Genomic DNA, 21,526 nt, shown 5'->3' on the forward strand with positions numbered 1-21,526 from the left:
GCTGACAGATTCAACCACATGTTATAGAGCATGCATTCTCAATGGGGTGATATTACCCCCAATGGGGTGAGAATTGATTCTTGGGGGATGAAAAAACCTTAGATAATGCAGTGGTTTGTGGGCCTCCAAAGCTCAACCCTACCCAATAAAATCTTATTACTTACAGTGGATATAAAAAGTCTACACACCTGGGTTAAAATGCCAGGTTTTTGAGATATAAAAAAATCAGACCAAGATAAATCACTTCACAATTTTATCCACCTTTAATACAACATACAAGCTGTACAATTCAATTGAAAAACAAACTGAAATCTTTAGGGGGGAAAAATTAAAAACTAGAATAACGTGGTTGCTTAAGTGTGCACACCCTTAAGCTAATACTTCGTTGAAGCACCTTTTGATTTTATGACAGCATTCAGTCTTTTGGGGTAGGAGTCTTATCAGCATGGCACATCTTGCCTTGGGACTCTTTGCCCACTCTTCCTTGCAGAAGCACTCCAAATCTGTCAGATTGCGAGGTCATCTCCTGTGCACAGCCCTCTTCAGGTCACCCCACAGATTTTCAATTGGATTCAGGTCCAGGCTTTGGCTGGGCCATTCCAAAACTTGGATCATCTTTTGGTGAAGCCATTCTTTTGTTGATTTGGAGGTATGCTTTGGGTTGTTGTCATGTTGAAAGGCAAAATTCCTCTTCACCTTCAGCATTTCAGCATAGGCCTGAAGGTTTTGTGCCAAAATTGACTGATATTTGGAAATGTTCATAATTCCCTCCATCTTGACTGAAGCCCCAGTTCCAGCTGACGAAAGCAGCCCCAAAGCATAATGCTGCCACTACCGTGCTTCACTGTGGGTATGGTGTACTTTGGGCGATGCGCAGTGTTGTTTTTGTGTCAAACATACTTTTTGGAATTATGGCCAAAAAGTTCAACGTTGGTCTCATCAGACCATAATACATTTTCCCACATGCTTTTGTCAGACTTGGTGTAGGTTTTTGCAAAATGTAGCCCGGCTTGTTTTTCTTTGTAAGAAAAGGCTTCCATCTTGCCACCCTACCCCACAGCCCAGGCATATGAAGAATACGGGAGATTGTTGTCACATGTAGTACATAACCAGTACTTGCCAGAAATTCCTGCAGCAACTTTAATGTTTCTGTAGGCCTCTTGGCAGCCTCTTGGACCAGTTTTCTTGTTTTTTCATCAATTTTGGGGGGACATCCAGTTCCTGGTAATGTCACTGTTGTGCCATATTTCTTCCACTTGTTGATGACTGTCTTCACTGTGTTCCATGGAATATTTCGCCTTGGAATTTTTTTGTACCTTTCTCCTGACTGATACCTTCCAACAATGAGATCCCTTTGATTCTTTGTAAGCTCTGCAGACCATGGCTTTTGCTGTAAGAGGCAACTGAGCAAATGTCAGAAAAATCCTACTAGAACAGCTGAACTTTATATGGGCTTGATCAGAGTCACTTTAATTGATTGCAGGTGTGTACTGACTACTATTTAACATCAGTTTGAATGTGATTGGTTAATTCTGAACATAGCCACATCCCTACTTATAAGAGGGTATGTACATTTATGCAACCACATTCTAGTTTTGTTTTTATTTTTTTGCCCTAAAAGATTTCAGTTTGTTTTTCAGTTGAACAGTTTATATGTTATTTATTTATTTATTTATTTATCCAATTTGTCCCCGCCCATCTCCTCTTGTCGGGGGACTCTGGGAGGTTATATTAAACAGATTGGAGGATTGTTGCTAGTCCACAATTCCAAGTGTATACTATTGACCGTTCTGGTTGGAGCTGCTAGAAGATGAGTCCAGCAATATCTGCAGGGCCTCAAGTTCTTCCGCCTCTCTTACGGAGAGTGAAGGGAGGGTTCAAGGAAAGGTGCCAGTTTTTGCAGCAACTTTATGTTCTTTAAGCTATAGCTTTAGTCTTGAACACACAGTTTTATGCTCAGAAATTAATTCTTGAAAATTAATTTTTTTTTAACAGAGCAAGGGGTTATTGGGTTGACTCTAATGTGATTCAATTAAATGTAGCCTGCAATCCACAACAGACTTTCTGGAAAGTAAACTTCATTTAATTAGAACATTGAATAGACATGCTTTAAGATTGCACTGTTACTTTTAGCGGCTAGGTAAAATCTCTTAACACCGTACTGGTTCTGCCCAATGCTCACTTCAATAATATTGATGTGAAAAAGATTTCCTGCTTCTCCCAACTGTACTAATATACCTCTGTTGTGGGGTTTCCACCCCAGCTTCTGCAGGGGCTGTCTTTATCAATAGCACTTGTGAAATCTGTTTGTTTTTGTTTTCCTTTGTTATCTTGCAAGCGTAATAGTGAACTACTGATCAACAAACAGATGAATCCACTGTGTTCATGGAAAGTGCTGAATCCCTTTAAACAAGAACAGATGGATAAATCAAAGAACAAGGGGAGAAATGTCTTGTTTTGGTGTCCCCAGGAGAGGGTGAAAGTCTCAGATGCTCAGTAAACATCTCCCTGTCACTGAGTTTGTCTGACCTTTTATTTTAGTTCTCCCGAGTTCAAGGTACTGGCAGTACATTTTAGGAACTGAAGAGCATAAACATACAGCCATTCACTTGGCAGAATAGATGAGCAACTGGAGAAATGACAAGGGAGTGAAAGAAAGTACTCCCCAAACCTCAGTTCCACACTGGGGGACCTCCTGTCTGTATGCAGGAAAATGCCCCTTTAATCCTGACTTCTCATACAGCTCTCATTCTCAGACTCAGCGTTGTCTTGCTGCAGCAAATGAGAATATTTGGCTGTACTTCCTCTTGCAACCCCACGCAGTGCCCTTTTTTATGGCAAAGAGTTAATGGTAACAATTGAAGGAAGGTAGCTATTTTAGATTTAAAGGCTGCTGTAATTCATATTTTGCTTTGATATTAAGTTCTTTTGTAAGGTATTGTGTAAAGTCTTGCCTACCCAGGCTTAAGCTGAAGTACAAGAACAGATCATCTATTTTATGCATTTGTCACTCTTCTAAAATTGTATCTGGGGCTTTCCTCAGAGGGAGAGAGATCCTCCTGAAGGCCAAGGGTTTTTTTTTAGTATAATTTAAGGGCTTGCTGTTTAAAACAGATGTTCGTTTATTTTAACATCTATCACCTGCTTTGAAGAAGAATGCTTAGCTGATGACACTTCTACACAAGTTCTCTGCAACTTGACTGTTGGTTGTCCTTTCTGTTCAGGTCACTGTCTAATCAGGTAAATCAAGGTGACAGTGGAAGTGAGTCATACAGAATGAAAGTTTGGTTTTTCAGGGTCAAACCACTTGCTGGTAAACAAACATCTGTTATCCGGGATTTAATCCTGGATGAAAGTGCTGACTTGGTATGCCTTACAGAGATCTGACTGAGAGAGGGTGTAGATAAGCTTTGATCACAGTAAGCTAGGACTGGAGGGTGGAAAGATGACCTGGCTGTAGTCTTTAGGAACATCATCTCACTAAGCAGAAGTTTCAACTAGTAGTGTGCTGATTTTGAATATTACTGTGGCTGGGATAGTATAGAGATTCTATTAGTGTACAGTCCACCCATTCATTACACAAATATTTGTCTTCCTGAGCTAGTCAGAATGGCAGTAGACTACCCAATACTTCTTGTCCTTTGGGACTTAAGAGTCCATACTGAGCTTGCCAGTCAGGAGTGGCTTAGGATTTCACATTTCTCATGACGACCATGGACCTGTCCTAACTGGTATCTTGTCCCACACACACAGCAGGGCACATATACTAATTGGTATTCTGTTTGGCTGGAGCCAGTGCTCTGAAAGAGGAGGATCTCTCTAATTCTGGTGTCATAAACATCACAGTCTTAGATTGGCAGCTGCTCTAAACCTCTTTAGGGGCAGATGGCAAGTTAAATAGTCAAACCCAGGTTTCCTAATGCATTTGATGAATTTCCCACTTCATCTATTTGCAATGCTATGTAAGGCCTTGCCTTAGTGGATGACCAATGCTGGAAACTAGATGGAGAAAATGCAACTCTGTTAGTTCTCCTAAACCTCTTGGTGACTTTCAGTACCATCAGCCATGGTATCCTTTCATCAGCCATGGTATTCTTCTGGCTGTCTGGCGGGGGGGACCTTAAGGGCACTATTTTTCAGTGGTCCCACTCCTTCCATTTGGGATGTATCCAGAAGGTGATGCCAGAGAGCTACTGTTCAATATCTACTTTGTTCACCTATGGTGTCCCACAGAATTCTACCTTGTCCTCAGTGGTGTTTAAGTCTACCCGAACCTGCTGGGGGAGGCCATTCAGTGATCTGAAATGGAATGCCATCAGTATGCTGATGCTCCATACCATCTAACCTCAAGGAAGCAGTTAATACCTATGAACATTGCTGAATAATGAGCTGGATGATAAAGAACAAGCTGAAAGTAAACCCAAACAGAGGTGCTATGTTGTTGTTGCTGTTCAGTCTTTAAGTTCTTCCAGATCTTTGTGACCCAATGGATATTGTTTCATTAGAATTGTCTGTCATAACTGCTTCTTTGAGTTATTAAAAGCTCATGCTTGTGCCATTAATGCTAATACTTTCAGCATTTTGTCTTCCGTCAGCCGTTTTAAAAATTGCCTTTGTTTTTTCCAGGCATCACAGTCTTCTCCAATGACTCTGCCTTTGCATCATGTGTGCAATATATTTAAGCTTTAGCTTCATTATTAGTGCTTCCAATGAGCACTTCCAATTTTATTTCATTTAATATTGAATTATTTGTTCTTGTGATCCAAGTTATTTTCAACAATTTTCTTCAGCACCATAATTCAAAAGTATCATTTTTTTCTTCATTCGGTCTTTCTTTCAAAGGGTTTCATTCTGGTCCAGCTTTCAGAGCCATGTGTTGTATTTGGGAAATCTATGATATTGACAATACTGTAGACATCTTTGTTGTAAGTGGGATCTCTCTGTATTTTAATAGCTTGTCTACATCTCTCATAGTCTTTTTCCCAAGTAGCATACAACTCTTTATTTCATATCTATTATCACTGTATAAATTTTGGAGTCTAGAAAGACAAAGTCTAATATTATTTCAACTTCTTTAACTATTTGCACTGGGTTGGCATTGCCTGTTGACATAATCTTAGTTTTAGTAGCAGACCAGTTTTTTATATTCTCTCACCAGATTCCTAAAATCTTCTTCCCTTCCAAACATAATAGTAGAATCAACGTATTTGAGGTTCTTGTTTCTCTCAATATTTTAAATTCCAATTTCTAATTCTTGTAGCCCAGCATTTCTCATTATATACTCTGCATATAAATTAAATGAATAAGGGGGCAGTATTAGAATATATTGGTGCTCTCCTTTTGGAGTTTTGAAGCATTTGGTTGTTCCATATGCCTTTCTAATTATTGCTCCTTGGTTTTCATAGAAATTCTTTAATAGGCAGAAGAGGTGGCTCAATACACCCATATTTTTAAGAGTTATCTTCAACTTGTTTTGAGTTACAGAGTCAAGAGCAAGTGTTTTGGAACACCCTTGCCCTTTCCAATATCCATCGGATATTAGTAATGTGGTCTCAGGTGCCTCTGCCTATTTTGAATCCAGCTTTTACATCTGGAAGTTGTCATTCTATATATTTTGGCTGGATTGCAAAGGAGCATTATTCCGCCGGCATGAGAGATAAGGGGAAGTGTTCGGTAGCTTGAGCACTCTTTAGCACTATTGGAATTGGAATATAAATTGCTCCTGAATACTATCTAGAATCCCTGTGATTAGAGGGTTTATAAACCAGGGAGGAAAGGGTAGGGAAGGTAAAGAGGTAGACAGGCAGACAATTTCTATTTCCTTGGCCACTGCTATGTTTTCTGTACATGCTTACAAACTTTAAATAGCACTTTAATTGCATGATCTTGCAAGGTTTTAAACAGTTCAGCTGTATCAACTCCTGCAGCTTTATTGTTAGCAGTATTTCCTAGGGCCCTTTTCACTTCACTTCCCAGAATGCCTGGCTCTAGTTCAGTGATCACAGATGTCATGAGTACTGATGGCGAGCAGGAGGGGGCCTCTATCCAGGGGGGGAAACGCATGCGTAGTACTGAGGAATTAAGCAGCCATTCAAAGAGACACAGATCAGACCCACCTTAACTTTTGGGGTTCATCTGTCTGGGTTTTCCCACGCTTCTTCAGTTTGTTAGGATTTTCTGTCTAGCAGTAATAAACACTAGAGACCTATTCCTCGTCTCAGCGTGATTCTTGACTGTTAGGACAACACCTGTGGGCATGTCACTGATTTGGGGATCTTTTTTGTACATTTCTTCTGTATATTCACACCATTGCTTCATTAACAATGCCCTAGACCTGCTCCACAAAGCACAGCAAGGACCAGGCATATTCTCTTCCTCAACACAGGCATCCTAAAATGGCTATAGAGGACAGCAACCAGTGTGCAGAGGGAAGGGGATGTGGTGGTGATTATACAGTGTCTTGTTCAAATTAAAACACAGCAGTGCACCTTTTGCAAAGGAGCAGGAAGCACAACTACGGGATGCCTTTGTACTGAGATCCAGACAAGCCCAGGGTGTTGCTGTCCATTCACACCCTCTCACTGCTGAAGGGTTGCCTCCATGCAGTTAGCAGGTTGTGCAGAAAAGCCCTTTGTGTTGCAGTGAACTATATCATAATTTTGGCTGGGCAGCTAAGACACTTCACTGTGGCCCAAGAGGAACTGCTGCAAAAAACAGTTTGCTATTAGGAGCACTGAAGATCTGTGGAGCTTGAGGACAGGCCTGTATCCCACTGGTGGGAATTCTTGCCTCAGCCTGCCCCCGCCCCCGAACTCTTCCCCCAATCTGTAGAGGTAAAGCTGTCTTGGTGCCACACTGGTCGCTTGCTGAACAAGGAGCCAACCACTCAGGATTTTCCTGAGGGCATTATCTGGTTCCTGATTTCATGTCTTCCTACTGGTCAGCAAGAGTACTTGGAATTCCAAAATTGGCAGTGGGAAGTTTGAGAATAGTTCTGAGAATTACAAGACTATAAGGTTTTGTTATGCAAGGGGCTCTCTGTTAGAATCCTGCTAATCTTTTTCTTTCCTCAGGAAAAATGAGTGATTTCCTAATTTCCTCTCATAGAAATTTACTGATTTCCTCTCACGGATTGTTCTGATCACCATTCCAAAGAGAGGACACTTCCCGAGAGAAAAATCTAAGTGAGACTTCTCCAATTTGGCATGCAAGGAATTCTGGGAGGAGCAGCTTCAATGCATCTGTAGGGCAGTAGGAATGGAATGCTAATGCAAAACTGGGAAGTGCTCAGCTCCCATCAGTGATGGTGGCCACTGTTTTTTTAAAAAGTAAAGCAAATGTAGTTAGCTTTCTGAATCCACAGACAGGTTCTGGGCTGCCGCTGCAAATATTTGCTTCCCATTCCAAAGACAAGGGAACTTTCTTTGTCCCAGTGTGGTTATAAGTGTGAATAGAATCCTCTAGGCCAGTGTTTCTCATCCTCAGCAGCCTTAAGATTGTGGACTTCAACTCCCAGAATCCCCCCCATTCTGGCTGGGGAATTTTGGGAGTTGAAGTCCACACATCTTAAAGCTGTCAAGGTTGAGAAACACTGCTCTACGCTACAGTGCAGTTACTGGTTTCTTAATATTTTTCCCAACATCTTTGTGTGAATCAAGTTATCATCCTAAGTTGTGACTATGTGGTTCCCATTCTAATGACTTAATGGACATGCCTGTGTTGTTTCTTGGCAACAGTACAGATATAGTCTGGCACTGCCTTCTTCCAGGATGTTTTCTTGTTTGTTTGTTTTTGCAGTCTAGGCTACAGCCCTGGATATCCTGGTAGTCTCCCATCCAAGCATCAAACAGCTCCAATCCAGTTTAGCTTTCAAGACCAGCAAGACTGCTAGATGCTGTCACCTTAGGCATATTTTTATGGCAGTGTGATGGCACCAGTGGCCAGCCTGTAGCCAGAGGGTTCTGGGGTTCAAAGGTAATAGGCTCACACAAGTGTGAATGTCAAATGTTTTATTGAGTATAGATTAAGAGAATTACAGATGAAAAGAGAGAATATCTAGACTGTGTCCCTTCAACTTGTCAGAAAGCCCTGAAATGACACTGGACAGGCCCCTTGGACATTCTGTGTAGCACCTCCCTGGATCTTTAGCTCTATACTAGTGTTTTTCATCCTTGCTGGCTGGAGAATGCTGGGAGTTGAAGTCCACACATCTTAAAGTTGCTAAAGTTGAGAAACACCACTCTATACCAAGGTTCAAAATGTCCGGGGTCTCTATATGCTAACAAAGACATTGTCTTTAGCTTGCCTCTTCAGTTATCCAACTAGGCAGTATGTGTTGTTCTCTTTATCTTAACCATTACAAGCTATGATAAGAGGCTCAAAAGTGAAAGTGATTATGCAATAATCAGATCCAATCTGTAAAGCTTGCTAGTAACTCAAACATGGCTATGGAGAAATTTATGCTACATGTGCCAAAAGGGAAAAAGTGGAGCACATGCCTGCACCTCATGACCTTTTCTTCCTTGGTGACACTGCAGGAGGGAAGGAAAAAAGAGGTCTAGGAAGCGGGAAAGAAGTCTGCCCACTGTGGTCCAGAAACATGCAAGAATTACGATTATATGTTTAATATAATCTGCAATGGGAAAACTATTCCAAAAATATTTGGTTGGCTCATGGGATCTGCATCATTGGACATTCATAGTATTAAATATGGAAGAAGTGCCTGCTGTGGGTGGCAATTGGATGTGTCAATATGATTTTACAAGCTGAGTTAGGGTGGCACAGCAGCAGATAGGATTATTTTAACTTATATTTATTTATAAAAATATTTATAAAAATAATAAAGGTGGGATAAAAATAAATAAACAAACTTCCCTCTCATACTTCATAAACAGTTGTGAGCTGTACAGCCAATTCAAATATCTTTCAGCTGGCAGATTTAAATGAAAATATATTTTTTAGTGGATCATCAATGATAAATCCAGCAGTAGAACAACACCCAGCCAAAGCCAGCACGTGTAGTTAAGTGATGGATGGGAGATATGTTGTGAGAGCATCATGTCTGCAAGGTATTTTTGGTCAGTCATTTTACCGATTATGGCAGGCTCTGGATGTTTCAAGATGTCAACTGAGGGGCAGGGGAGTGGGTAAGAACTCTCCAGTGGCTCGCCTAGCATATGACTTGAAGGCACAACATTTTTCCTCCATTGTTGCTGTGCTACACCACTGATCACTGACCACTAATCAGCTAACCAACATGCCAGCAACAGACTCCATACCTGCTGCTAGCTGCCTCATCTTCAACAGCAGCCCCCCCCCTTATTGCTTCACTTGGGGTGGACAACCCCCCCCAATTTTCAAAAGTATATAGAAAATGTGGACACATAATGGAGATGACAATCTATTGGTAACTGAAAAGTGGTATTTTAAATGGGAGACTAAACCTGGAGTTGTTAATAATAGTGTTGAGAAATATTTAATAGGATTCAAACAAACTTGGAACAGTCTGTCTTCATATCTGCATGTTTCTTTTTCAACTGCACAAGAATGTAGGAAAATTTAAATTTTGTAAAACTCTTGAGTAGACATAGCTCAAGTTCTAGATTCAAAGCATTTCTAGGACATGGATCCCTTTACAATTAGTTCCCGGGGCTACTTATTCATTTAATCAGTTTGTGGGTCTAGAGCATTTCCTGTTATCCCAGATACATCTCCTTCATTGCAGTGTTGGGTTTACTGCTTTAGGGCATTTGTAGTTTTGGTAAATATTTATTTCCATCTTTGTTTATAGCAACAGTCTGTCATTGGGAAATTCTGTAAGAATACGTGGCCTTCCTTCCTACTCTGACACTTGGGACAAATATTGGTGCTGTCTTGACATATCAGCTTTTAGGATTGGTTACTGATCTCTCCCTCTTTTTAGGAATGTGATTTAATATATTTTGTGAAGGCCACTGCAGCACTTCAGTATTGAAGGAGTACTGATTATGGGGTCTTGGAGACATGTGGGCAATACCTCAGAAGGAAGTGGGCCAGGACAGAGGTACACAAGTTCTCACCTCTCATTCTATACTTCTAAAATAAAAGCAAAAGTGTGTCCTTAAAAACACCTGTCAGGCTTCTCTTGACAAACACTAGAACTAAAAGCAAGCAGAAGCATGCATTCAACAATGCAGTTCTCTGATAAGTAGGAAGAAGGAGAAGGAGAAGAAGCCATTAGTAAAGAATTCCAGAGATGCAAGCCCCTTTTATAGCAAATTCAAATTCTTGCACCTTTTTCTCATACTGCACAGTAGAAAAGTCTACTCTCTTTTTTGGGCAGGAGGAACAGTTTCCCTTCCCTCCCCCCCCCCCTTTATAGTAACCAGTTAGTCTGGTTTCAGGCTCTTTACTTCAGGTTTTGTTAGAATTAACTCTGAGTAGCAACTGATCAATCCTACTATTTCATACTTTGTTCCATTTGTGATCTGGTAAGGCTCCTTGCTCTTTTGCAACAATACTAGAGATCAAGCCACCTTGTTTTTCTTTATTGCAAAAAATGATGATACTGCAAAACATAAAAAATAACAACATAAAATACACACATCTAGAAATAAATATGAATGATTGGATTCAGAAAAGGACAGATATGTAAAAAAATGACTGCCCTGCCCATTGTTTGGCCAGTAGGCTGCCCTCGCTGTAGGGTCAGGAATTATATAGATGAATTTAGCACCATCTCTCTTTGCTCAAGTCATCTTCTTTGTATGAAAGATGCATGAGTGGGTCTTTTGCTCATGTTTTCCTTGTTGTCCACCTTCAGAAAGTGTGAATGGCTTTATATTGTTTTAATTCATTCAGTTATGTTATTGCATTTAACATTTTGCAGAATGCTTCAAGACCCGTTGCAGAGGAAATAATGGTATACAATACATTAAATACGTAAATACCATTGCCCCAAGCATAGATCTCCATTCTTTATCGTGCCAGAACTAGAGTCAAGCAAACTTTCATTGGGTTGAACAGGAACACTATAGCACGCCTGGTGTTGTGTTCATTTTCCTTCCCTATTCCCCGTGCTTAAGTTACAATGAAGACAAAGTGCCATGAATATCCCTATGATTCCCACTTTATATTTTCTTCAGTATGGAGTGGGGGAGTCAAGTATTACAATCCAGCAGTAAATTGGGTTGGAAAAAGTTACAAATCAGAGAGAGAGACTGAAGTTTCATGTATTATTTATTAGATTTATATCCCACCTTTTGCATACATAATACTCCCTCCCTACCACAAGAACCCTGTGAGGTAAGCTGGGTTGAGAATGAGTAACTGGACCAAAGTCACCCAGTAGGCTTCTGTGGATGAGGGCGTACTAGAACCTGAATCTCATTAAGGTGTTCACTTCTTAATCCCTACACCACACTGGCTCTCTGTATGGAAGAATACCGTAGCTTTGTCATTTTTCTAGCAACTTCTTACAAGGAGAGGTTTAGGAGCTTTTGCTTTGCTTGTACGGATACAAGTCTGTTTTTACCATTGTGGAAACGAGCCACTTCTTCATGTGCATATCATGAAAGAACAGGTGAAACTGCCTTCTAGTGTATCTCCTGCCAGCACTATTTTATAGATAGCTAAAGATGCAATACTGGTCAAGTTACTGGAAGACAATGGTTATACAAGGGTGGTGGCAAAAAGCATTCTGAGAATGCTTGAACGAATGAATGATTTGTACTTGGAAAGCACTAAAACCAAATGTACTTCAATGTTTCTGTTCCAACACAAAGCAAGTTTTTCTTGGCACTAGTTCTGGCACAAACAAAGAATGGAAAGTGTCTGCTCAGCAGCAGCTCTATTGGTTGAAATCAAAATTTTCAGATGAAAATAAGTTTCATAACCTACCCCAACCTATTATACCAAGAGAGCTGGCATCCAAGGAACCCTCCTCTCTTCCTTCTCTTCCCATGTTTCTTACCATAAATGGGTTGTCAAGAAGACAGGTGGCTTTTTGGCCCACTGGAAGAGCCAGAGTCTCTCCCTACCAAAAAGCGAATGGCCTTGAAAACTAGAGGGCAGGGACCAGAGAGGGGGTGGGGTGCCCACAGTAGCTTCAAGTGGCCAATAGGAGCAGGGTGAGCCTCCAACCTGCTTACCTAACAACCATTCACTATAGATTGACTATTTTGTACAATTTGTGCTGGCAGAAGCTGGAAAACTTTTTGGAGCAAGAAAAGATGGGCAGAAAGTGCCTTCACAGTAGACTGGGATGGGTTGAAGATGAGTTTGTGTGCTCATATCCTCAACAAATGGATAGTGGGACAGCTTTACACCAGAGTAAGCAGGATGTGTGGATGAGCCCTTGAAATGAAATGTTGTTATTGCAGCCAAAGGCCAGCCTGATAGAATGCTTAATGATTCTGAGCAATAATATAAAAACAATAAATTGCTTACTAAAGAATACAGCAGTATAATCAAGCTATATATATAGGCAGACACAAACATATTTATAGGCTAAAACCACTCTAAGACAGATAGGATAAAAATTAAATTGTAGTTAAACAGTCAACAGTCAAATGACCAATTCAAAAAGGTGGCTTAGATATTCTTGAGCTGGACTCTACATGCTATCACACAACATTTTGTGACATTGCATGTAATGAAGTAATTTTGTCTGATAATAGTAGGGAAACCTAAAACTGATTGGCCTGGAAGAAAAAATAGGAAAGGTGCAATGTACTTGATGTATACTTATGATCTCTGCAAAAGGTACGATAGAGTAAACCATGGGCAACATTTTCTGTCATTCTTAATCTATAAGGACATGTATGTTCCTTACATGGAATGACTCAAAATCTGCTCTGCACATAAAATATTATTTTTGCTCTTGAATGTTTAGGAAGTAGAAGAGATGAAAGATAGCTGGCTGGTTTTCCTCAGAGATCTGTAAACTGCTAACTTCCTCTGTTTGTGAGTCCCATTCTTGTTTATGAGCTACATCCTTGATTTGTTGCCTTAGTGGCACTTTGGCTTGGCCATGATCCAAGGGAAATAATAATCCTGGGGAGAAACCAAGGGAGCAGATCTTGAGAGGGATGGCTTGCTTCTCCCTGGAGGATGAGCCCTTAATCTAGTCAGTCACTAACCATGTTATAGCTCCTGACCATTTGCTTGGCAACATACAATCATGCTAACTAGATTAAGGGACACCATTTGAGGAAAGACAGGCCCACTTTTGACTTGTCTCCCATGAGTCAAGTTCCAGGAGACCATTAGCATTACCTCAGTGGCCTCTTCTCCATTAGCCAGGCAGGAAACTGCAGGGGTAAATAGGAGTATGTTAGCCCTTGTCAATGAATCTGTAATGGAACATCTTGCATCTCTTTTTCTTGGAATGGCTATTGGGCAGGGACTTCCAGGGAAGGTATGGCAAACAGAAGAAGGCTCTGTGAAAGTGGAGCCGATGACCGTGGCAAAGATCAAGGAAGTGGTAAGTAGACCAATTCCTTGGAACCTCTCAGGGTAAGGAGAGGACAGGAGATCACCCACATGTGCTCCGGATGGCTGTTCCTTGTGAGGAGACCATGGTTTTCTGTGAGTTTGAGTGCCGGGAGATGACGGGATTAGCCATCTTGCTTGCAACTGCGGCAGAGACATTTAAAGGACACTAAGTTCACAAACCTCACTTTCTAATGACTTTCAGAAATTGCTCATTAACTACTTCTAAGCTATTAGAGACTGAAGAGAATATCTGTAGCTCAGGGTTGAACCGTGGAGTCCTTGGTGGTCTCTGAGCTTGGTTGTTTTCTTGCAGATATTTCCTTGCCCGACTAGGCAACATCTGAAGGACATCTGAAGGACTCTGAAGATGTTGCCTTGTCGTTTCATTCTTGCAATGAAACATCTGCAAGAAAACAACCAGGTTCAGAGAGCACTAAGGACTCCACTATTAGAGACCCTTGGACTGACAAGTCTGAAACATGGGTGAGTCTCCCTTCAATCCTGAATGAAACAAAATTTTAATCATAAGCCTAAAAATTTAAAGAATCTGAAATAACAGCAAAAAGCTAAATAAGATTTTGATCTTAGAAACTTATAAACAGACTAAGAGTCCAGATAAAATTGGAATATTGAAACTTTTACATAAGATTTTGGAATAAATTATAAAGAACAAACAGCTTCTTGTGGGAAATAGTTGGTTTTTACAAGACAAAACAAAGATGTAACTTCATGATTTCAAAAACTGGACACTAGAGGGGACTAAAGTTTTTAGGTAGAGGAAAGATTTATAACTTGCCAAATGTTGCAAAACTTTCTAACAATGAAAATATTGAAGGAGACTTTTGGAGAATGGAATCAGAAAATAGTAGCCACAGTATCACCAATGTCAGTAATGATGTCTGCTTCTGTGGATAGAATACGTCCAAAAGATGTTATTGAAGAAATGGCAGATAAAGAACAAATTTTAGCTGACAAGATAGAGATGGTATCAGAAGTGGATTACAACTGACAGGCCAAAAGAATGACTTAGAAAACGATGTTTCACTGGGTCTACAAAAGAAATTGGCTGAGACTTTAAATTTAAAAGGGACAAACCAAGAGAGTGACCTGGATAATTTTTCCTACTGGATTTACAAAAGAAGCTTGTTAAGTCTTGAAGAACTCTGTGCAATGGGACAAAGAAGAAATGAAGAGAAATCAAATCCTACAATAATATTTGAATGAACTAAAGATTAAGACTGTTAGAAGTAAAAAAGGAATATAAAGTTGATTTATTTGATCAAGGTTAAAACAAGAAATGTTGTTACCTCTGGCAACCCTTTTATGACTTTCTGCTGATACCAGGACTGAGAAGATTATGTTTTATGGATTTGTTTATAGATAAGAGATGGGATATGGGATGAAGAGACAAATGTTTGTAACCTTAGAGGGGGTGAAGAGTCACTAAATGTGCTTATACTTGTGATGAAGTTTGGAAGTCACTTCTTTATATATTTTTCTCTTTCCTTATTATAGTCCTACTTTTCTCTTTTCTTTTTTCCTGTACTTTTTACTCCTTCTTTCTATTCTCTTTTCTTTCTTTAAGTTTACCTTATATTAGATTTTACTATTATAATCAAAATTCGTAATAAAAATTATATATTAAAAAAAGAATAGTTATTTGGCAGAGCTTGGTGGTTGTGTATGTGTGCGTGTGTTCTTTTTTCGTTCATACAACACAGCTGAAGAGAAGGAAGTTTGACTCACAATGATCCTGGTGCAGTTTTGGGTTAACGCTGCTCCAGCATCCACCCAGTTAAGTACGTTGTGTGAACCTGGCATGTACATTACTAGTGAGGATATCCTCTCAGACAGGTTGTTGACCATTTACTTAATTGCCTGCGATGGCTTTGCTGCTTTCAGTCCAGTCTGTCTCAGAAATAAATAGGATGGTGCCATTCAGCTTATTGCAAAGGGTGAATCCAGTTTCTGACTAGTGGTAGCTTTTCAGGGTTTCAGCAATAAACCTTTTCTAGCCCTAAAGCGGGATGCTGCCAATTGAATCTGAAATATTCTGCCTGTGTAGCATCTGTCCTGCAGCTAAGCTATGGCCATTCTGAATGTAAATACTTTGTGACCACAAATAGTTTCCTTAAACTAGCTGTACCCTTTCGCCTTCTCCTCTCACATACAGGGTTGTGCTGCCAACCTAACAACGCAATCCTAGATAGGCTTGTTCAGGACTAAATCCCATTTGGATAAGTCAGGCTTAATGCACTTAGAGTAAATGAGAAGTAGGTGTAGAATTGCAGCCTAAGGCTCAGAAATGTTAGTTAAGCACTTAATGGCAAGAAGCCCCCAGCATCAGAGACAGCAGAACCCCCAACACATTTCTGTTTTTTAAACCTAGGTCTAGGTCTATATCTAATGTCCCTTCCCTAGTTGGGCAGGTATTTTCTGCTCCAGCATCTTCATGGTAAATATTCTTTAATAGACTGACTAGCCGTTCATGTCAATGCTGAAGCTTGTGGATTGCATGCTTTTAATTCTTTTGTAAACCCTTTTAAGGACTCATTTTTTATCTATAACGTACAGTATAAAATAAATACTCTAAGGATTTTATAGGCAGTTTGTCCTAAAGTGATTTCAATTGCTCTTTGTGGGCCTACCACTTAGAGTTTGGGAAAACAGATGTATCACTTTTCACACAAGCAGGAAGATGCACAGCAAGGCACTTCCCTCCCCCAACCCTTGTTTCTGGGAAATTTCTTGTCTCCCTCCTGCAAGCCTTTCTTGGCATCCTTGTCAGGATAAAATTAAGTGATTGAACTTGACCTCTATCCTGAAATGACTGATTCCAGAAGCATTTGTTAGAATCCTGCACCAGAGAGTAGAGGGTGCAACTATGGTTGCATCTGAGATGTTTGGTATGAAAAACTAAAGCAAATAATCTATCAGGGAGTCATATTAAGTTTCTTTAGGCAGAGGCTCACAGAACACAACATTTGTGATGTGATCATTCCATTGAATTATAATTGACACAAATATAGTGGGTGGTGGTGGTGTTTAAATATTTTGAGGGGGAATTTGAGATTGCACACCAGTGACCCCCCCCCTTTTAAATGAATGCCAGCCAGGTTGAAGCAGGTCTGTCATGGGGCACTTAGGGACCAGCGTGAGCTGGTGAGTCAGGCCAGCGTTATTGTGATATGGGTCCCAGAGCATCACTTCTCTAGGCTCTCATTCTAAACTTGCAAAATGCTCAGAAAAAAAGCAGCTCCTCTCCCTGCCCTACCTCCAAAATTCAAAACGCTGTTGAAGACACTGCAAAGAAACCCAGCCCTTTATTCATGCTCCGAAAAAGGGAGGGGGCCCTTTTGATAGAACAAAAAAAGTTGTTACTAATGGTTCCATTTGGTTTACAGGGCTCCATGCCAGTTCTTACCAGTGCCAGCTCCCTTGAGTAAGATGCCCTTAGTGGGCCTGTTTGCTTTCCTTCTGGAAAGCTTCAGGTGAGGTTAGGTGGTGTGCAGCCTCAACTTCCATCATCGCTAGCCAGCATGGCCACTAGTTAACATTAAGAATGCGATGGTAGCTGGAAGTCCAAGTGGCACTTCAGCCACGTGAAGGAGGCAGCTTTGTTTCTTCTGCTTGCGCATTCGGAAAGGGCAGGTGATGGGCCAGCAGCAGCCCAGCCAAGGGCTTCTGAGGATTGGCTACAGTTCCAAGATTGAATGAGATAGAAGTTACTGTTGTATAGCAGCAATGTGGTTGTTTTACCAAAAGGCCATAGTGCATGTACAGGGAGTCTGTTTTCACCACTAGCACTGACCAGTCAGTCTTCCAGGCCTCTGTCTGGAAATTTCAGATGTAGTCTAAAGCATCTTGAGAGCACAAAGCTGGCATAAACAAGGTGTTTATGCTACTGCAGCACTGCCTATTGCAGGCCCGCAACTAGGGTCTGTGTCACCTGGGGCAAACATGGATTCCATGCCCATTTTGGCGCACCCCATGCTCATTTTGGTGCCTGGGGCACATGCCCCGCTTGTCCCCCCCCTAGTTGTGGCCCTGGCCTATTGCAACAAGAGCTGCACAGCCCTGGGGAAAAATGCAGCTGCTTTAAAGTTACAAAAGGGTGCTATTTAGGCTTGCACCTTCCAAACCACCTTTTTCAAATAATCTCCAGAGCACTGCATAGCCCTAATAGGCACATTGGTGAAGATGGAACTGGGAGCATGCTCAACCATGCTGCCTTTCAAAACCATTCAGGGTGATTCACTTACATCCTGTTCACAAAAAACTAAGTATTTCCGTTGCTTTTCATACAAAAATGACAGCATAGGAAGAACTTAGGGATAAATTGCAGAAGTTGCATCTAAGGGATTGGAAAGCTATGGCTTGGGTACTTCTGATGTAAAGTTTTGGCAACAGTTTCATAAGCATTGACAGTTACTCACTACCAAGGTATGGCAACAGCTGTAGTTAAACTAACTGGATTTCCTTTTCATACATTTACATGAAATCCCATGACAAATAATTTTAATACTGTTTAAATGCAAAAACAAAGAAAAATATTCTGTTCAAACAATGTAATTTCAGACTCATTTATTTCTAGGTAAAAGAGATACAATTCTCTTTTTAACAGCTAGTTGTCAAGTAATATTGTTCTAAGATCTGTTAACAACATAATTTCAGGATCAAGTCTCTCCCAAAGGCTGTATCAGGAAACAGTTATTATCTGCATTATTGAATCTTGTCTCTGAGACTACAATATTCAGCACAGATCTTTCTTCCATGAACACACTTAACATTCTCAGAAACTTTAAGCTGTTGTGATTTTTTGAGAAACAGACATTGAGTAAATGCCTGCTTCATTCATTATTTAAAATGCAGGCAGAACTGGAATATGGTATGCCAAGAGACATACAGCCTGCAGTTACATAAGCAGACACAAAATACTGTATATATTGTAGTGTAAAAGCATCTATATTGTGTGGTAGATGGTACAACAGTTCTATTTGCAGAAAACTGTCTCAAGTAAGTAACCCTGTAGCAGCTGCTGTGGTCAGATGCTCCCCTCTAAGGCAGAAAAAAAAAAATTCTAAAACCAGAAGACCCAATTTCCCCTGCCAACTTTAAAGCTAGCAATCTGCCCTGCTCTGCAGGACATTTGGACACTTCTCTCCATGAAATATTCATTATAATAAATACATTTTCAAGTTATAAAAAGAGTAGTACATTAACTGTCTAAGGAAGTTTGGCCCCACCAAAGCCTAAAATCAAGTTCATATCCCACTAAAAGCCCAGCATATGAGCAAAGGTGAGGATATGGTGACCGAGGCTGGAGGAAATGATTGATTCCTTTGACACAAGAACCTTCACAACTTCACACCTGCAGCATCACCAGCTTGTGAGGTAGAGCAAAGCTCATAGCATTACAGTCATGGCTCTGCTTTGGATGGAGAGGGCTTCAGAAACATGCAAAGGAAAACACATTGCATCTTCATCCCTTTTTCCCTTCAACAATTCAAAGAACACTTAATTTGGCTAAAAGTGCAAAGAGCAGCAGACTCATATGCATGAACTCAACAGGAAGCCCTACTGAACTCAGTAGGACTAATCTCTAGAGTGTGCAAATGAGACTAGGAAGTATTTTTCAACCAGCTTTGTATTCCCAGTAGCTGGTGGAACGGCAATGGGTCTCTCCAATCTCGACTCAAGGCAAGAAATTGGCTGGAGCCCAAAGCTATTTAAACTGTAGTTATATTACCATTGCTCCACTACGTTTCTCTCCCAGTTTCTACATCTACAGGTTTTTAAACCTGACTTCCATTGTATTGGATCATGCATTCAATCATGTTCTTGGTTAAAAAGTGTTCATCCAATCCTTTTGGCAAGTACTGTCAAATTCATTATTCTACCAAGGGCTCCTCAGCGTGATATACGCAGGGCAGGATAGAGATCAGGGCTTCCTCAATTGAGAACAAATGTTCATCCTCTACTTGAGGGCAACAGTAGCGCATGAAGTCTGCCAGTCGCAGAAGGTACTCAATGTTGTGGCCAGCACGGCCACTGGAGACTATTATTTGAGCTGCAATGTCCTCTTCAGATGCTGGGCCCAGATAGGAGGGATTCTGGGGTGTTGCAATGTAAACAAGGGCTAGGACAGGTTCATCTGCCTCTTGTTCCTGGGGATGGAACTTCACTAGCTTGGTGTCATAGCCTCCAAGCACTGCTTCCCGTATGTTCAAATACTTAAGAACAGCAGCAATTTGATCCCCATGAAGTTCAAAGCCAACACCCCACGTGCACCCCTGCAACCAGAAATCAAATTACAAGTTACTTACAGATGTCTGCTTCATTAAATAGAATTACTTGCCTCCTAACCTATACAGATAAGCAAATGCAAAACTGCAAAAGTTATCTGCCATGTTTCATCTCATTTAAAAATAGGTCAGTTACGCTAAAAGTCAGGTTTGTAATGAAAACACAGCTCTAAAATAGCTACTCATTCCTTCCAAATGAGTTGTCCACAAAGCAATTAATACAATTAACTTTTGCGAAAGCCCCTGGATGACTACAGTATCTTAGCCATGTGCCAAATTCTTTTTAGCAATGCTACCCTAATCATCTACAAAGTCATCAGGGCCTCAGTTTTCTTTCTCACTTTAAGTTACATTCACAAAAATTGGCTGACTCTTAGATAAGCAGTACTCTACTGACCAAATATTCACTCATCCAAATGATAATTGGATAATTACAGCTGCAGGTCAAGTAACAGATTACAGAAACTCTAGTTGCAATAATATAATCTACCCCACCTTTCCCCTACAGCAAAATAAGGTGGGTAGTTCAAATTACTTTGGTTTAATCCCCCCTGCAAACGAACTCTGATTAAGCCTTATGGTATAGGTGCTAACTGGTTAAGAATGCAGGCACAAAATACTTACATTATAATCTTCCTGAAGGGTGACCACTCTTCCAGGCTAAAGGAAAGGAGAGTAAGTGGCAGTTTTAATATAAAGCACTGTTCTGCAGACCAACATCAGAAGCACCAGTCAAGTCCTACTATCTCAAGGAAGCACCACTGGTGCAGTCCAGAAGTTTCCTACTACCCCAGCATTAAAAACTAATGTGGGAGGCACTAATCACACCTCCAAATTCTGCATGACACTGTCAAGCCAAGGGTAATCAATAGACTCCACATCTGTGGACTCAGAGCTGAAACCACGATTTCCCCCTAATTCCCTTATAACACCTAATTCTTGGTTTGTCTCTTATTTTCGAATCCCATAGCCCACCCAGCCATCCTTTCCACTATATGGCCACCCTCTCATCTCAGGAGAGAAGCACATCGTCCCTACCCCCCCCCTTTTTTTTTAAACTCAGGACCAGCCACTGTCCTTTTCCGCCCACTTAGTCCCACGTGGGAACTGTAACCCTTACCATCTTTTCGTTACCCCGGTGGAAGGTGTCTCCTTGCCAGAAGCGGCGGCTGTAGCCCCGGATATAGCCCACTTTGCGGGAAGTGAACTCAAAATCAGGTCTCCAAACCAGCGAACCGTAACCGAAGACCCAGAGTGGCGACTTTGGCGACCCTTCTTCTGCAACAGGGTGGTCCTCTTCTTCCTCCTCGTCTTTCTGAAGCCTGGACGGATGCTCCGTTCCGCACGAAAGATGCTGAGAATGCGGATCCTGCTTCATGGCTCCGCAGGAGGAGGTGCGCTGGTGGATCTGATGTCCGAGGCTGGACTGGACAGAAGGATAGGCTCGGACTGGTCTGGGATTTGACACAGTGAGGCCGATTAGCCACCCCGACACAAAACAAAAGCAAGAACTGCGCTACTCCGACTTCTCCAGAGTTTAAATATCAGCTCGCCGGCAAACCCCGCCCAGTTGTCACGGCATCCTCTCAGTTCCCGCCGTCTCTTTTCCAATCAGCGCTTTCAGAATCAGGGAAAAGCAAATAGTCCCGCCTGGAGAACGGCATACGAAGACTGGATTGGTCAAAACGGCCTGTCACACATAAAGAGAACGCACCCTCTGATTGGCTTCTTCCCTGTCCACTGCTCAA

At 41.1% G+C, this 21,526-nt stretch overlaps 2 protein-coding genes across 2 annotated transcripts in view; both read right to left on the reverse strand.

The window, feature by feature from the left end:
• Nucleotides 1-21,526, reverse strand: part of SPINT1 (serine peptidase inhibitor, Kunitz type 1) — a 472,802-nt gene that overhangs the window by 50,636 nt on the left and 400,640 nt on the right. The gene's annotated exons all lie outside the window — the stretch shown is intronic.
• On the reverse strand, nt 18,041-21,250 carry CHAC1 (ChaC glutathione specific gamma-glutamylcyclotransferase 1). Its single transcript, XM_063289924.1, has 3 exons — nt 20,899-21,250; nt 20,403-20,438; nt 18,041-19,766 (listed from the first exon to the last, which is right to left on the reverse strand). The coding sequence occupies exons 1-3, from the start codon at nt 21,154-21,156 to the stop codon at nt 19,365-19,367; spliced, it is 696 nt and encodes a 231-aa protein (XP_063145994.1). The 5' UTR covers nt 21,157-21,250; the 3' UTR covers nt 18,041-19,364.

Source organism: Candoia aspera, chromosome 1 (assembly GCF_035149785.1).
Source record: "Candoia aspera isolate rCanAsp1 chromosome 1, rCanAsp1.hap2, whole genome shotgun sequence".
Taxonomy (NCBI): Eukaryota; Metazoa; Chordata; class Lepidosauria; order Squamata; family Boidae; genus Candoia; species Candoia aspera.

Coding starts and splice junctions, on each gene's coding strand:
- CHAC1 (XM_063289924.1), bottom strand. CDS start 21,156: ATGAAGCAGGATCCGCATTCTCAGCATCTTTCGTGCGGAACGGAGCAT. Junction 20,439..20,898: donor ACCGGGGTAACGAAAAGATG/GTAAGGGTTACA, acceptor CCTTTCCTTTAG/CCTGGAAGAGTGGTCACCCT. Junction 19,767..20,402: donor CCCTTCAGGAAGATTATAAT/GTAAGTATTTTG, acceptor TTCTGGTTGCAG/GGGTGCACGTGGGGTGTTGG.